This window comes from Amphibalanus amphitrite, unplaced genomic scaffold (genome assembly GCF_019059575.1).
Source record: "Amphibalanus amphitrite isolate SeventyFive unplaced genomic scaffold, NRLGWU_Aamphi_draft 000365F_arrow, whole genome shotgun sequence".
In the NCBI taxonomy this organism is placed as follows: domain Eukaryota; kingdom Metazoa; phylum Arthropoda; class Thecostraca; order Balanomorpha; family Balanidae; genus Amphibalanus; species Amphibalanus amphitrite.
In genome coordinates this window covers 446,246-462,490 of record NW_024881859.1, presented here as the reverse complement: position 1 = coordinate 462,490, position 16,245 = coordinate 446,246, and the positions used below count along the sequence as shown (strand labels likewise).

General features: G+C 49.8%; 1 protein-coding gene across 1 annotated transcript in view; it reads right to left on the bottom strand.

Moving 5' to 3' along the window:
* Window positions 1-9,696, bottom strand: part of LOC122389619 (protein furry-like) — a gene marked incomplete at its 3' end in the record, with an annotated part of 148,271 nt that extends 138,575 nt beyond the window's left edge. Inside the window, exons 1-17 of the mRNA XM_043381809.1 lie at window positions 9,631-9,696; window positions 9,144-9,205; window positions 7,615-7,656; window positions 7,213-7,329; window positions 6,842-7,038; window positions 6,394-6,584; window positions 5,959-6,141; window positions 5,361-5,568; window positions 4,847-4,984; window positions 4,299-4,533; window positions 3,925-4,103; window positions 3,456-3,642; window positions 2,976-3,157; window positions 2,267-2,401; window positions 1,661-1,930; window positions 989-1,121; window positions 497-670 (exon numbers count right to left, since the gene is read on the bottom strand). Of these exons, the coding sequence (XP_043237744.1) occupies window positions 497-670; window positions 989-1,121; window positions 1,661-1,930; window positions 2,267-2,401; window positions 2,976-3,157; window positions 3,456-3,642; window positions 3,925-4,103; window positions 4,299-4,533; window positions 4,847-4,984; window positions 5,361-5,568; window positions 5,959-6,141; window positions 6,394-6,584; window positions 6,842-7,038; window positions 7,213-7,329; window positions 7,615-7,656; window positions 9,144-9,189 (2,617 nt within the window). The remainder of the gene's footprint in view (window positions 1-496; window positions 671-988; window positions 1,122-1,660; window positions 1,931-2,266; window positions 2,402-2,975; window positions 3,158-3,455; window positions 3,643-3,924; window positions 4,104-4,298; window positions 4,534-4,846; window positions 4,985-5,360; window positions 5,569-5,958; window positions 6,142-6,393; window positions 6,585-6,841; window positions 7,039-7,212; window positions 7,330-7,614; window positions 7,657-9,143; window positions 9,206-9,630) is intronic.
* Window positions 9,697-16,245: the final 6,549 nt, after the last annotated feature.

The following is a 16,245-nucleotide window of genomic DNA, read 5'->3' as shown; positions in this document are numbered from 1 at the left end:
ACTGAAATCCTTCTCCTCCACGTCACAACCCCCTCCGGGCTGGACAGGCAACTTTATCTCATGCGGACTGCTCCCTTGGAGCGGCACCGCTGCTCCCGAGGGAGCGCACCCCGTAGCCGGGTGCAGTGAGTACCTTGGGGCTGGTCGGCCTGTCTTTCGGGACAGGCTCAGCCCCGGTGACTCACTAGGGTGCCCGCCCAGACCAATGTCTCCCCCTAATTCCTATCATCCTTCCGGCTCTGAAATGGTCTCGTCAGACCGAAAGGGCCTAACCCGACAAAAAAAAAGTAAAAAGGCAAGAGCGACCCTAAAGTTGGCCGTTGAGAGATAACCAGCGTCACGTTCAGACTCAGCACACATTCAGAGAACCACAGCAAATTTACGAAGAAGTTTATGAATTATGACAACACCAAGCTCATATAGCTCACTGACTAAAAATCAGTTTCCAATATCTCGTCTAGCCCACACCTCATGTCACTCTCATGTGTCCACCGACCTGCGGTCCAGACTGCCGAGTTTCTCTCTGCGATCCACTGCAGGTCGACATTGGACGTGGAGAGGACGGCCGCCTTCTCGGCTGGCGGCAGCAGCGGCAGGCAGCGCTCCACCAGCGCCGGACAGGCGGCGTCCATGGCGTCCACGGCCGCCGTCTCGCCCGGCCGCAGACAGTCTGACAGAGGGGAGAGGGAGGGTTATAAGGGACGCAGACAGTCTGACAAGGAGGGGAGAAATGACGGAGTGCTGAGTGAAGGGACGCGGCATGGAGAAATAAAGACGTTCCCAGCACACAACAAACTGCAAATATCAGCTCAGTGAAATCGAAACCTAAACGGTCATTCTTAGAGTTATCAAAAATGTTATAGAATGTCATCAAAACGCAAAAATCAGCTGGGTTTATCTATCCTCTATCAGATCAGCACACAACTCTTGACGACGCCTGCTATTCATCTCATAGTCCCTTACCCAGTCATGAATGCACTGAACTCACCGAGTGCCCTGAAGAGCAGTTTGACCTCCTTCAGTATGTGGACGGCCAGCCGGCGGACGGCCAGCCGACAGTGACAGAGCATCACCAAGGCCAGGCCCTCGACCATGTGCAGCACGCCCGGCTGGTCCATCCGCTGAGGGAGATATAAGGTCAGGTCAGGTCGGTCAGGTCAGGTTAGGTTAGGTTATATGCTAGTCCCTCGACCATGTGTAGCACGCCCGGCTGGTCCATCCGCTATGGGAGATATAAGGTCAGGTCATATACAGATAGCCAGCCCCTCAACCATGTGTAGCACGCCCGGATGGTCCATCCGCTGTGGGAGATATAAGGTCAGGTCAGGTCATATACAGATAGCCAGTCCCTCGACCATGTGCAGCACGCCCGGCTGGTCCATCCTCTGTCGAATCGAGACGCTAACGACACTGCCTTCATCACTGTCAGTTTACCACACATGCACTTACACTTTCCATACGTTGTCTATTAACAAAACTAGTCTCAGTTTTTCTTACTATCCCAGAGAGGCTACAACTTCAACCTTCATGCTATCGGAGCAAGAAGCACGAAATGTCCTGTAGGGCCCGTTCTCGCCGATTACCTTAACTTCAATCTGTACCGAGATTGACTTTTACAGAACAGAACAGCGTAACCCCCACCTCCCTCGTCCCCTCCCACCTGAGCCGGTGACGGCGCCACGGCGTTCAGCTCGCGTCGTTTGATGGTCGACCCGTTGGCCGGCGCGGCGATGGCGTTCCTCCAGCTGGTGAGCAGTTGCAGCACCATGCGCAGGCCGTTGTCGAGCAGAGTGGGCGCCGTGTCCGCCACCTCCTTACACATGAACCAGATGAGGCCCAGTACCACCTCCTCGCGCCAATCGGGGAAGTCCACTGCGAGATTAGTCAGACTCTGGAAACTGAGGGCGCGCAGCTCCTCGTCCATGTGAACCTGGCGAGGGAGGGAGGAAGTGAGAGCGATTAGTTTAACTCAACGGATATAAATAATCCAACGCTTAGCACATAACAGCTCGCACCACACAGAAGCTACGATGTTCAAGTTTTGCAATCCATCCCTTCAGAGCAGGTGATTTTTGGCAAAGGCTAAGCTGCATGAATTGATTTCACTCCAAAACGCTAAGTTCACTTTCAACATTAAAACGATAATTTGCGAAATAATATAAAACGATCTACACGATCTAAGATATCCACAGAGCAAGCTGCCATCAGAGTGTCAGCTGCCATCAGAGTGAAAGCTGTCATCAGGATGCGAACAGTAAATACTCACGGTGAGTCTGGCCAGCATCTCGATGAGGTCGCTGCGGGTCATGCCGTCGGGCACCAGCCGCGGGATGGCCGCCACACACGTCCGGAACAGGTCGATCTTGGGCTTACGCTCGCCGGTTATCCGCTCGTCCGGCTCCTGGAGAGATGGAGAACGGAGGGTGGAAATAATACTCAAGGCAGGCACACGCGTTAAAATGACCTTTGTTTAGTTCTTGGCGGCCAAATGAGGCTGGCTGGAAACGGGCAGTAAAAGGCGGTCCAACAATATTAAGTTGCGCTTCGCATATGTTAAGTACCTTCCGAGGAACGAAAGCATTACGGTATAACAGGAAGGCCTGGCGCCTAACGCCTCAAGGCCTGGCTACACTATGCGTTTTCTGCGTGCGTTTTTTGCGGGTTTGCGTGTTTTGCGTAATATCGTTCTAGAAAAAGAAACAATATAACGTTTTTGTGATGCTTTTTATGTTAAATGTTAGTTAATATAAGAGTTATATTAACTTTTGTATTTAATAAATGCACAACTTATGTAAATTATACTATTTATAACTTTTTTCTAGAACGATATTACGCAAAAAACGCAAACCCGCAAAAAACGCACGCAGAAAACGCATAGTGTAGCCAGGCCTTCACGTATCACATGTAAGAGCCCTTCTAATATGAAATTCTTATTTGACCATCCCACCTCAACACAGCCTCCCCATCCCCCTCACCTTGTTGACGTTCTGCGTATTGGTCATCATGAGCGGCCGCCCGAACTGGCTGTCGAGCGCGCGCAGTATGTCGCTGAACACCTTCCGGACGTACGGGTAGTAGGCGGACACGCCGATACTGCGCGCCGCGTCATCCGTCAGCATCTTACTGAGGAACGTCTTCTTGACGCGTAGCGTGTTACCTGTGGGTGAAAGGCGGGAGGGGAAGGAGACGGTCGGATGGTCAACAGAAAGACAAACTGAATAGAAAAAGAAGGTAACAAAGAGGTAGGAGGCTTAATGCCGATCCAATATCGATACTCATTCTCATGTTTACGACGGGAGAATAGCAACGCCAATTTTTATCGATAAACAAGTATGCCACATAATCAGCGGCAAATCGCTACAGTACACACGCTACCCGCCCATCCACCAACCAGAACAACCCTACGGCCTACAGCACCGGTTGTCCCTCTCCCTTCAACTACCACTCCTACTCACCTGATGGCAGGACGCCGACGGTGCGCGGCATGGGCGGCTCGCCCTCCTTCTGCTGCAGACTGTCGGCCACCACCAGGAACGCCCGCAGACCGATCGACATGCGCTCCGGCGTGGTGACGATCTTCACCGCCCGGCCCACCGACAGCAGGTCGAACACGATCTCACGCATCGCAAAATCCAGACGCTCCTGAGGGGTGCGGTGGGGTGTTGGGTGAGATGCGAGGGTGGGAAATGGGTCGTAGCGTATTTCGATTTTGGTGAAATTGGCGTAATGGCCATCAAGGTACAAAAACAAGCATGTTCACTGTGTTTCAGTTTGATAGCGTCGATTGAACATCAACCTGGCGCGTCAAAAGAAAAAAAAATTGTCAAAACCTTCAGAGACAAACAACATTGATTAACGCTGAATTATCTACCCGTGCCTCTTATAGCACAAGACCAAATGGATCAGAGTTCCGCCGTCCCGTACCTGCGCGATGAACTGGATGATTTTGACGAAGATGTTGAGCGGCGTATCGCGCGGCACCACGTTCTTGGAGCCCTTCGGGAAGAGCGAGTTGACTATCGACTGCAGGCGGCTCTGGGTGGCGGAGTTGCTCTCACACTTAATGCGGATCATGTATACCCAGAGCAGGCGGTACAACGACTCTGAAAAACACGCAAACGAGGGGTAAATATACGATTCCGGAATCGAAATCACTTCAGGTATTGGAATCGTTGGAAGAAACTAACGAAAAAGATCACATAAAATAAAATATGTCCGACAATGCGACAACCATATGACCTGAACCAGTCATGTGAAATATCCCGTCACGCCGCGTGCCGCATTCTTCTCCCACTCACCGAGCGCTACGCGCGACATCTTGGGATCCTTGTTCTTGAGGTTGCTCAGGCACATGGCCAGGAAGTAGTGCCAGTTGGAGAGGAAGAACTGCTTCTGGCTGACGCAGAGCAGGCAGGTCACCAGTGGGAAGATGGCCAGCCGGTGCTTCCCCTTGGTGCACATGTCCAGCGTGTGCGTGTACAGCATCTCCACGAACGTCTTCAGACACGGCACGTTCACCTCGTTCTTAACGCACTATCGGAGGAAGGAGCGTGGTCGGTCTTACCAAACATGTTTGATAAACACGTCGTTGCACAATCAGTGTTCGGTAAGCGATGATCACAATATTTCACGAAAAAAAAAATATGAAGTAATATTGAGCTTCTTGCCTTGGCGAGATCAACTCACCCATGCAACAATCGTAAACCACAAAGTTGAGAAACAGGCAATATCATCCCACCTTACACCCTGGAGAAGATCATCAATGACGCAGGTAATGGTATGGTACTACATCATAACATCGAGCGACCATCCCACACCACCTCTCCCTTCCTTCCCCGATACTCACAGCGGCCACAGGCACCAGAATCTCAACGAACAACCCCGCCAGCGCGTGCTTAATGTCCTTATCCTTCACCTCGAGGAAGTACTGTGACAGTTCCTGCATAAACTGGAAGCTAATCTCAAACTCTTCGATCGGCACCATCTGTAACACAAACAAATGAATGGCATCTTGTGCAGGTGTATCGCGTTGGTGAAGTGAATCGGAAAACCGAGTTTATGAAACGCCATTGAGATAATGGGTTATGTAATGGAAGGTAAACGGGTCAATGCCTCGGTGAATCAACACAATATATGTGAGAAATTGATAGATGAATGGAGGAATGCAGCGAACGAGGAAGAATGAATGGTTGACTGAATGAATAAAAGAATGAACGAACGAACAAATAAATGAATGAATCATAGAGCGCATAAACAAGTGGGCGAGAACGGTTTGCTGCACTTCCTAGCAAGTTTCCATTCACCTTCCTTGTACCTACACTCTCTAACGCCACTCTCCCACTTACAAGACGAACACTTACCTTCACTCTGAAGAACTTCATGCCCATGAGGAGGGCGATGATGCCCTGGGTGGTCTGCTGGCTGCTCTCCTTGGCGTGTAGCTCGCGTAGCTCGTGCATGAAGCGCGCGCGCACAGAGTGGATGCGCGACTGAGCCAGCACGCCGATCACCTCGGCGTACAGGTCGGCGATGATGTTCACATTGGAGGAGTTCGGACCGGCCGCAGTGCTGTCGGGCACGCCAGAGGAGGGAGGGGAGGAGTGTTTCGTGAGAAATGGAACGAAAAATACGCCCCGAGTCTCTAGTTGTATACACACCATGCCCATGGAACGGGCAAAGAAAGGTGAGCCTAGAGAAGATAAACAAATATTAAGTAAGCGCTATGAAATCTCAAAAAGGAAAACTGCCTTTGTATTGCTTAGACACCACCTACACCACAGAGTATAATTAAATTAGTAAACGGGGCGCCGATTGATATTGACATTACGTGCTACGTTTTCCCTGTGTTTAGCATAATATGATCACAGACCCGGAACTGATGATCTCACAGATCACTCCCCCGCCACCTGAACACACCCGCCGACAGTAGCTGCCCCGCCATCCGGGACGGCCACTCACCTCTCTCGGTATTTGAAGTGTCGGAACGCCAGGTTCTCCAGATGGCGCACCAGGTCCTCGTAGCCCGGGTGGAGGTAGAACTGACGGAGTACCTCGATCAGCACCAGACAGAAGATGAACTCCACGGCCAGGTCGCGCCGGTCCTCGCGGTGCTCCCGCTCCAGGCGGTCGGTGGTCGGCTCTCTGAGGTCACAAAGGTCACATAGGTCACAAGGGTCACACCGTCACACAGGACACACAGGTCACACAAGTTATACAGGTAGGTCACACAGGTCTCAAAGGTCATACATGCCTCAAAGATCACATAATCACATAAGGTTATGTCCAAAGACGTTCAGTGCGATTGGTAAGTGGGGAAGAAATGCAGAAGCTCGGGAAAAGGTAAACATTTGCACTTGGCTATGTGCCGTTTTCCGGTGCTCAGTAGGTACTCACACCCTGCCTTTGGCGTCTGTGCGGGTCAGCCGCACCTCTGCCGCCACGTCCACCCCCTGGCGGTCGTACCAGGCGAACAGAGTCCGCAGCAGGGACGGCAGACAGTGCTCGGCCGCCGAGCCGAACGTGGACAGCATCTGGTCGAACTGGGCGTCCTCGCCTCGCTGCAGCGACTTGGACAGCGGGCGCTCCTGGCGGGCAAGAGCAAGAGCGATGATGGGCTTGGACATAGAGGCCTGCACATGAGAGTTACACCGGTAATATGAGAGAGCGTGGAATCACCTTGTTTAACATTTTTGAATTAAGAAGTAGTATGATATCACTGTCTCATTCTCACCGAGGGGAAGATTGCACACTCTCTTCCTCCCCCTTCCCCACTCAGTCGCAAATGAGAAATCCCCCACTAAACTTTGTCCACCCCTCCCCTCTCCCCCTCTTCCCCACTTACCAGCGGCTCCATCATGACCGACTCGATTTTCCTCTCTGCTTGGACCGTGAACTCGGCGAACAGGGTCCTCATGACGAACTCTCCGGGTCGCAGGTCGGGGTCAACCTGTACGCTGGCCGGGAAGCAGTGCCGCTCGCGGCGCGCTCCCCACGGTAGGGGCAGTGTGGCGCACGAGCCGCCCCCCGGAGGCGGCCCGTCTGTGGGGCGAGTAAGGGAGGGGCGATTGTTAGTAATCAGGTAGACAGGTAGGGTAATAGCGTGAGAGGTTGACTGAGGTCAGTGGAAACGAACCCGTTGGTGTTACAAGAGGAAGAATACGGCATTTTAATGCTAATTCGCTTCTGCAACATATTCAGATATGCCCGACGTACCGCCGCCCGCAGCATAGTCCTCCAGGTCGTCGGGTTCGGTGTCAGTCAGATCGGAGCCATCCCGGTCGACGACCGTCGTGGCGCCGTCACCGGGCGCCGACGAGGCGCTGGCCTCGTCTGAAACGGTCACAACAGGTCACTGTCAGGTCACAGAGGAACACAGTGGGTCCCAAAGGGGTCACAGCAGGTCACAACGGGTCACAGCAGGTCACAACGGGTCACAGAGAGTCACCGCGGGTCACAAAAGGTCACGCTGGGTCAGGACACTGAAACACGCCGATATCTGCCCTGTGTTTACTGGTATATGTCTGAAGCACCAAAATCAGCAGGTACCTACATTAAAAATAGTCGAAAAAGTCGAGAAACATTGTTAAGAAAAAAATATGTACCTACTTAACCTACCTCTGGTTAAGTTTGGAGATCTAGTGTCGAGGATGTCAGACTCTGTAAAAAAAAAAGAACATACAATGTCAACGATTTGAGCAATTGCCGATTAAATGATGTTGCTTTAATTGCTTCTATAATTTCCTACAAAAAAATGACACGTTAGCCACAGCTGATGTAATGTAGCCAGGGAATCCAAAAGCATAACTGTTAGATACATGAAGATTCCTAGATTGAACTGATGCAACTTATGATGAGAAGTGGCATGGAAAAGACTAGGAAATAGCTGAGTTTGAAAACAACACTTGTAACAAAATAAGTTGAACTTTTCTCTTATGGCATATACCTACTATATAATATATAGCATCACCTAACTGAATGAAATTAAGTCACCATGGAAGTTTTACGAGTTCTGAATCAAGTGAGGATTTTATTAAACTGCAAACATGCAGTCATCATGCATAAATCAGAAAAGCATGGAGTGCTGTTACATTTAATAAAACCCATGAGGCCGCTTCATCATAATAATGCTGCAAGATACAAAACATCACAAGGCAGCACAACTGTGAATGTGACAAACTGGCTGTTGTGAAGGTGATGGGACAAGAGGTAATTGTAGTGTTGATTTGAACTCACAAATTGCAGTTAGGTGGAATTGTTGCTAGTAAAATAATATGGTGATATTCAACAACCTAAAAAATAATTGGTATATATGGCATAAGTAAGTGTAGCTAAATGGTGCCTAAGTAACCAGGTGAGATAACCAGATGAGATATGCCCTTTGAGTGACTAAAGCATAGAAAATTACCCAAGCACTGACAACAACAAAAAAAGACAGTGAAACTGCTCTCAACTAAAGTCACTTAATATCAGCATTTGTCACAGCATAAAGGCCTGCCAAGTCTTGAAGCAATAATGAAAATCAGCAATGACAAAGGCAGTGGTGGTCAACAGCATAGTGCAGAGCTTTCAGCCAAAATGAAAAACATTAGCTCTGGCCAGCTGCTGACATCACAAAGGCCCCCACTCTGACTCTGACTGCTGGCCACTGCCAGATTTGAGTACTGGGGAGACCCTCATTACCACATTTCAGGCAGTCATTGGCATAGAGACTGCCCCTAAGCCTTGTTGGTACCAGACAATGCAATAGCAAGCTGGCAGTGCCGTGCTCCAACTCAAACGTTGCCATAAGAGCAACAGTAAGGACGCAAGTGCTCTGTGTTAACAAACCTGTGTTCTTGCCAGATTATGGCTGCCCTCACCAATGGTTACAAGACTTGCCCTGCACCCAACAAGATCATTGGTCACCAAATGAGCAGAACAGATGACAGTAAATAATTCAACATGGTTGCATGTGTCTAGAGGTTTATGGGTTTATTTGCAAATATTACTGGCAATAGTATTTGGTAAATGGTAGCTACAATCCTGAGGTTCACATTTCAATGTATTTTTGCAGTTATAAGAGCATGATAACATTATATCTTATAGGTTTGCTGCATCTCCAATGAAAAGATCAACATTCACACGAAAAAGCCAGGGATCCGTACCTTTCGCTTCCAGTGAATCAATATTTTTAAACTCAGCTTCAGTCATGCTCAATGATGATAACCTGAAATGTAGGAGATTGTTAGGCTATATCCCACACTCAGAGCTCAACAAAATTGTAAGCTGAGATAGCAAATATGCAGCTAAAACTCAGCTGAACTGTAGACTGAAACCCAAATTGAAACCATGCAAGACAACAAGCTTTCAGGGTTCAACAATCCTCCTATCCAAAAATTGGCATCACAATAAACGACTTAATTCATCGAGGAATACGATCAGAACCACTATGAACATTAAATCACAAAATATATCCCTCAATTTGCAAACTGAAACTTGAACTGAAACGGGCAGGCACACTGACACCGGCGAACAAATCATGCCAATCAGTTTCCGTGATCAGTCACGGTCGAAAGTTCGCTAGGATAGAATAGTTTAACAGGAAAGGTTCCAGCGGCTGTATTTTGTAATTTTTTTTACAGACTTATTTACCTTTTTATTGATACGCCACGCAATCAATGATATTGATGATTCATCACGCAAGATGACCTTCAGTAACAAGGCTATAGAACTCCTATAGGCTATAGTTCAGTAAAATCGACAATTTACACAGAGCGCTACAGAAACTGCGCGGTTATGACAGAAGACATCTGATTGTGACTACTAAATAAAAAATACCGTTCCTTAGCTTTGTGCAATGCTGGTAACAAAGTCAACAACCATTATAATTTATAACAACGACTTTTATCTGCTCCTTATTCCTAAAGAAGCGTCAATGATGTTTTACGAGAAAGTCAATAAATTTCAGTTTTTTCAAATTACAATTCATACTGACTATATACACAAAACCTTGTGAGCCAACCACCCGCTCGACCGAATCGACTAAGTCGCGGGGCACCTGCGGTCGACACTGACCGGGCCCGGATTGTGGACAGAACTCAGAAATACCCGAAATACCTACGCATCGCAAAAGTGCGTATGACAAGTGTACGTCAGAAAAAAGCACATAGGATAAAAGTGCGTATCGTTAGTGAAACGATAGCGTATTTTATAACGTATAAAATACCTACGCTTGAAAAAGCATGATGTAGGATATGCGGGGTTCTCCCATAAACTGCCTACGGGCCTTGCTGCCTACGTCATTCATCGTCTCGGGTCTCCCATGCATCTCCACACTCCTTTGATGCTGGCATTCGTTTATACGATTTTACAAGCATTTCCTGCAGTTAGGAAAACGTTTAAATGGAACCAAATTTTCCAACTTTTCTAAAAACGCTACACTTCGGCCGTACAATGACAAAAACTAGACAAAAACCTCTGCCTAATTGAACCTACCTTGTTCTACTAGATAACCTACTAGTGCCCATGTTAAGGCTATTGAGCCTTTTGGTAGAAAAGATCTAAAAGGTAGGCACATCGACTAGGTGCTAGGTACCTTCTAACTCTGAAACTCAATTTTTTATTACCTATGGTCATTTGTCATCAAATAAAACACATTTTGCTATTTCAACTTTGTATTTATGCTTTAAGATCGCTTGAAGCGAGCATATTAGGTATGCAAAAATATGCACCCACTGCTCGCGTCAAACGCCCTTCCGTGACGTGAAATTAAAAAAAAAACCCTTAGGTAGGCATGCAAATATAGGTAATGGTGGTATGCTGGTGATAAAATAACAGTCGAACCACAACTCGTAGTCCATTAACGAGACAGTTGACAGAAGCTACCGCACGTAATGTAGCCCTGACGTAATGTAACTGTGAAATTGCAATTACAGAGCTTACCACTTCCGTGACATTCCTGCTACTTAACTGTGCACCGATTATATCGATCCAGGCCGTGACGCGGATTGTGGAGGATGTAAACGGGCGCCGGCGGAAAACTGACTGACTAACGGTTCGTGCTTACTGGCCGGCGAGCTGTACCATATTCTCGTGAATATCGATACCTTATACCACAAGAACCGTATAACTCCGCAAAACCGTAACACAGTCGGCCAGCTAATTTGTGACATTTTTGTACTTCTCGATTTTTGTTCGTTGTTCACAAGGATGTCCGTCTAACGCTTCCGCCTTCCGTCATCACCGTGCGGCGAAAATGACACTAATTGTAAAATCGAACCGATCGCACAAAGCCAGCAAAAACAGGTGGATGTGAATGGAAAATTTTAACCGTTTATTGTTTAACCACTAAGCAAAGGAGGTATTTCGCGCGACAGTATCTAAACAGTGAAGAAAATAAAATACCTACCTATAATAAAGATAATCGGAAAAAATAGTCATCCAAAAGCAGCATCATAAATCTAGATCTCTCAACCGTCTGCACTGCGATCCCGTGACTATCGCCGACGTCACCGGCTTCACCCGTTTATCTGAGGCGCCTCGCACCTCGGCACCCCGCTCTGCGGGCCTCTGAGCTCGGCTGGGACAGCCACACACCTGGCCGGAGTGTCCGACCCCGCAGCCGGCAGCCCCCGGCGCGTCGTGCACCCATGTTGTATAACCTGCCGGTCCTGCCGGGCGGCCGCTCAGTCTGCGGCAATGCACGCTGCAGTGTGCACAGAGCTGGACTGCAGAACATTGCAACCGTCAGGGGGCAGCACGTGAGTGTGAGCAGCGGCAGCGTGCACGGCGGGCAGAGTATCGGCAGCGGGTCTCGACTCAGGACAGAACGGCGCAGAGAGGAGGGGACAGGACAGTTAGTGATCCGCCCTAAGGAGAGGAGTGAGACAAACTGAGCACAGCACTCTCTAGTGTCAACTGGGACAGGAGAGCCGTGCATGATACGGGACAGTGGCAGAGACGGACGAACTGTGCGTGGCGCACATCGGAAGCACCTCAATCACGTCATCCACGGAACTGATTTCCTGAGGCGCCCCAGTTGATCAAGAGGTGCCCCCGGAGCAGTTTCGGGACTCCGAGGAGGTCGAAGAAGAGGAACTCGCGGCGCGGCAGACGGACCGACCCGGGTCGGATCCGCAACAGCAGGTGAGAGATAGGCGCACAGCTCGCGATGATGGAGAGGCGGCGAGCTCGCCAGGTTGGTGACTAATGATAATGATAATGATGGCGATTGGCGATGATGGTGATTAAGATGATTTAGGTCTTGGAGGCCGAGCGCGGTCGACCATCTTTCGATGCAAAGTGCTCTAACCCTCGCATGTGTAGGGGGGGGGGGTCGGATGGACCCCCCCCCATGGTTTTTCGCGAATAACTCGCGTAAAAAGCGGCCGATCGCGACGAAACTTTTAGTACCCTCGCATTGATCAATTTTACACCTACCCTGAAAATTTCATGACCCTGACCCAAATGACCTTTGACCTGTGACCTCTTTTCCGAGACCATGTTTGGCCGAAATCGCGATTCGGCGTATGTCGGCTCGCACTAGCCGCGTGTTTGCAAGCTTTTCGTGATTTCAAACGTTCAAACATGTGATTTAATGTTACTCCCGTGTGTGTCAAGGTCACCTGAAGGTCAGGTCAGGTCATTGACCTTTGGTGACCTCGGGTGACCTCGGGTCACTTTTTCGAGTTTTACATGTTTCTAGGCTAGTTTTTGGAGCTGAATTCGAATTTAGCAACCATTTGAACATTTACGAAGTAGTTTTGGTGACTTCGTAACATGTTACGAAGCTGTCAGAGGCGGTTGACACGTACTACGAATACCCGTCACGACGCCTACTGGTTGACCTGACCTGACCTGACCCGACCTGGTCTAAATGCTTCAAGACATCATCTGTGATCAACACTAACACGATATTCGTGATCAGCACCCCGAAAAACCCCTTAGCAGCCACACTTTACGACTTTCTAACAGGTCCCGATTTTCCCGACTTTGGGTCATTGACCTGACCTGGAAGGTCAACCAATGACCTAGGACCTTAAAATTGGGTATCATCGGCTTCCTCTCGTCACGGGCAACACGCTCGTTTTTTCCGCGAAGCTCTAGCTCGATCAGGGGCCAAACGGCAAGGGGGGGGTCCAACCGACCCCCCCCCCCTACACATTAGAAGCTGGCAAACGCCGCACACATGCGAGGGCTAAATCACAGGCCAACCGAAACATGTGAAGGAAGTTTGCTAGGATCATGAGTGTGGAAACGTTTCAAAAGTTATGGTCGTTTTAAATTACTTTCTAAGTCGTTATCATAGACAGCCAGCCTTCAAAATAAATATGCATTGTGCACTATGCAATATGCTAACCGTTCCGCTGCGAATAGCCCACACCACTCTATTCAATCATATACGAGACGAGATAGTTTAAAGTCTCAAATGCACAGAAATCATGTGCAGAGGTAAACAAAACTTGAAAAAAAAACTTTTACAGAATTTCAAGTTGGTGTAGAGCTCTCCCAGTCCCCGCCGAAAACATGTTAAGTAATAAGTGAATTAGGACTTCACTCGACTAGAAATCGTTCGGGTTGGAGCATTCGAATTATATTTACAAAGCTTCGTCAACGTCAGGTCGCAAAATTGCAACCAATGTCCCCCGAACCCGATTACGACTCGCTGACGGAGTTTTGTAAATACCTACAATTCGAATGCTCCGACCCGAACGATTTCTTGTAGAATATTCTTGTGGAGTAAGGTCCTAATTCACTTAATACATTATAAACAAACTCGAAAACATGTTCTTAATATAGCATGCAAGGTGACTTTCATATTGCCTACGGCCCACCCACATAGACATTCACTGGCGGATCCAGGCTTGCGTTTTTTTTTTTTTTTGGGGGGGGGGGCAACTCATGCAGGAGCCAAACCTAGGGTACCCCCAAATCCTGTTTTCTCATCGGATTTAGGCCACTTATTTTTCGTCACAGCCCTGACACTATGATTTTTTTAACTAAAAAGAAAAATATATAAATGGTAGCCCACCCGACCCATGCCTTTATATTACTTTGTAGACACTTACCATTGCTTTTGTCGACCAGTTAACCCGCTTCGAGTCAGTGCTTGGGTCCCTTTGCGGACCGGGAGGTGGTAAAACACCCCCTGTCTAACTCGGCTTGTGGGCCACGCACTGATTGAACTATGTTTCATTATCGTTTGGGGGGAGGGGCAAACGGGCCACTTTAGGCCTCTGGGAAGGGGGCATGGCCCTAAATGCCCCCTCCCTGGATCCGCCAGTGTAAGAGACCATTGGAGCTGCAGTTGGGTAGGTACCTCAGACGTCAGGGTACGCCCTCAGATGTATAGGACTCGCATGGAGACCTCTTATGCTATAGTGGACTGAAAGGACCCAAAGGAGCCTGTCTAGGGCTCCCGGGGATAGACGTGGGCCCTCAGGAGCCCGCCAGAGCCCCCAATGAGGGATAAGTGAGGGATACCAAGTGCCTGCAATTGCATATTGCATAAGCCATAACGCCTTTACAAATCAATATATTATGTATCAGTGGCAGATCCAAGGGGGGCCACATGGGTCATGACCCCCTTGGTGCCTGGGGGCACCACAGGCCTGTCAGGGGCACCACCGGCCTAGCAGGGGCACCACCAGCCCGCCAGGGGCACCACCAGCCCGCCAGGGGCACCACAGGCCTAGCAAGGGCACCACGGGCCTGTGAGGGGCCCCACAGGCTTGTCAGGGGCACCCCAGGTCTGTCAGGGACACCAGAGGCCTAGCAGGGGTACCACAGGCCTTACAGGGGCACCACCGGCCTTGCAGGGGCACCTTGGGCCTGTCAGGGGTACCACAGGCCTTACAGGGGCACCACCGGCCTTGAAGGGGCACCTTGGGCCTGTCATGGGCACCAGCAGCCTAGCAGGGGCACCACAGGCCTGCCAGGGGCACCACCGGTCTAGCAGGGGCACCACCGGCCTCGCAGGGGCACCATGGGCCTGTCAGGGGCCCCACCGGCCTCGCAGGGGCACCAACGGCCTCGCAGGCATCACGGCATCACGCAGGGGCACCTTGGGCCTGTCGGGGGCATCACGGGCCTGTTGGGGGCACTTTAGGCTTGTCAGGGGCACCACAGTCCTGTCAGGTCCCAGGGGCATCAGCAGCCTAGCAGGGGCAAGCTGCTAGGCTGCTGATGCCCCTGCTAGGCTGCTGATGCCAGAGGCACCACAGGCCTGCCAGGGTCCAGGGGCACCACAGACCTAGCAAGGGCACCACGGGCCTGTCAGGGGCACCTCAGGCTCCCGTGCCCCCCCCCCCGGATCCGCCAGTGATGCCACACCACGCGAAACACCGCCAACTACCAGCTGCCGCGCCATAAACACGTGCCAACAAGAGTCTTTTTTTGAAGGTCGACTCCGCTCGCGCAACTTTTGACTGACCCTAACTGCTACCTTATTGCTTCCATATTATGCTGTGGAAAGCTTTCCTTCTAAAGTGGCTAAAAACCTCCATCAAGGTATATTTTCTTAGCAATTTTGCTGACGTTTTGGGGGGGGGGGCAAACAGGCCACTTTAGGCCTTGGGGGCCCCCTGGATCCGCCAGTGTAGACATTCCTGAAATGTCCATTGTCCATGTGTTGTCAGAATTTTCACGGGGCGAGACGACATGCAATTCTATTGTTATTTTGATTGAAAAAAGACTGAGATCATTAACCAGGCTGAAGTAACCTTTCATAAATTCGAACCATCCCGTGAACTATCCCAACAAGTAGATAATTGAGCTGCGATAAAAGACCCGTTCAGGTATTGTTGTGACCAGTGACCACTCTTAACCCGCGCCGGGCCGGTGCTCCGAGATTCCGCGCCGGGCCGGGGGTGTCTGAACACCCCCCCTTCTAACTCGGCTCCTGGGCCATGTAGCGACACGCGGTAAGCGGCAATCGAAAGAACATCCAAAATAAGGACGAAACACTTCGGTCATTTTTTGGGTCAGGTCAAAGGTCAGGTCACCAGTGGTCACCAAAGGAAAAATGTTGACTATTTCAACATTTTGGAAACTGCCGACGGCTATCTCGGGAACCAATAGAGCTACAGCGCCGCGGAAAAGCGCATTCGATAGCCCTTTTACAGACCGACCTTTCTGAGTATTGTTCTCAGATTTGACCTAAGGTCAACGGTTTAGCCTCCAGAGGGCAAAAACTCCAAAAATAGCCGTTTTACGAAAAGCGTTTTTCGGCAATAACTTTTGACTCAAAAGAGCCATGACATTACTTTT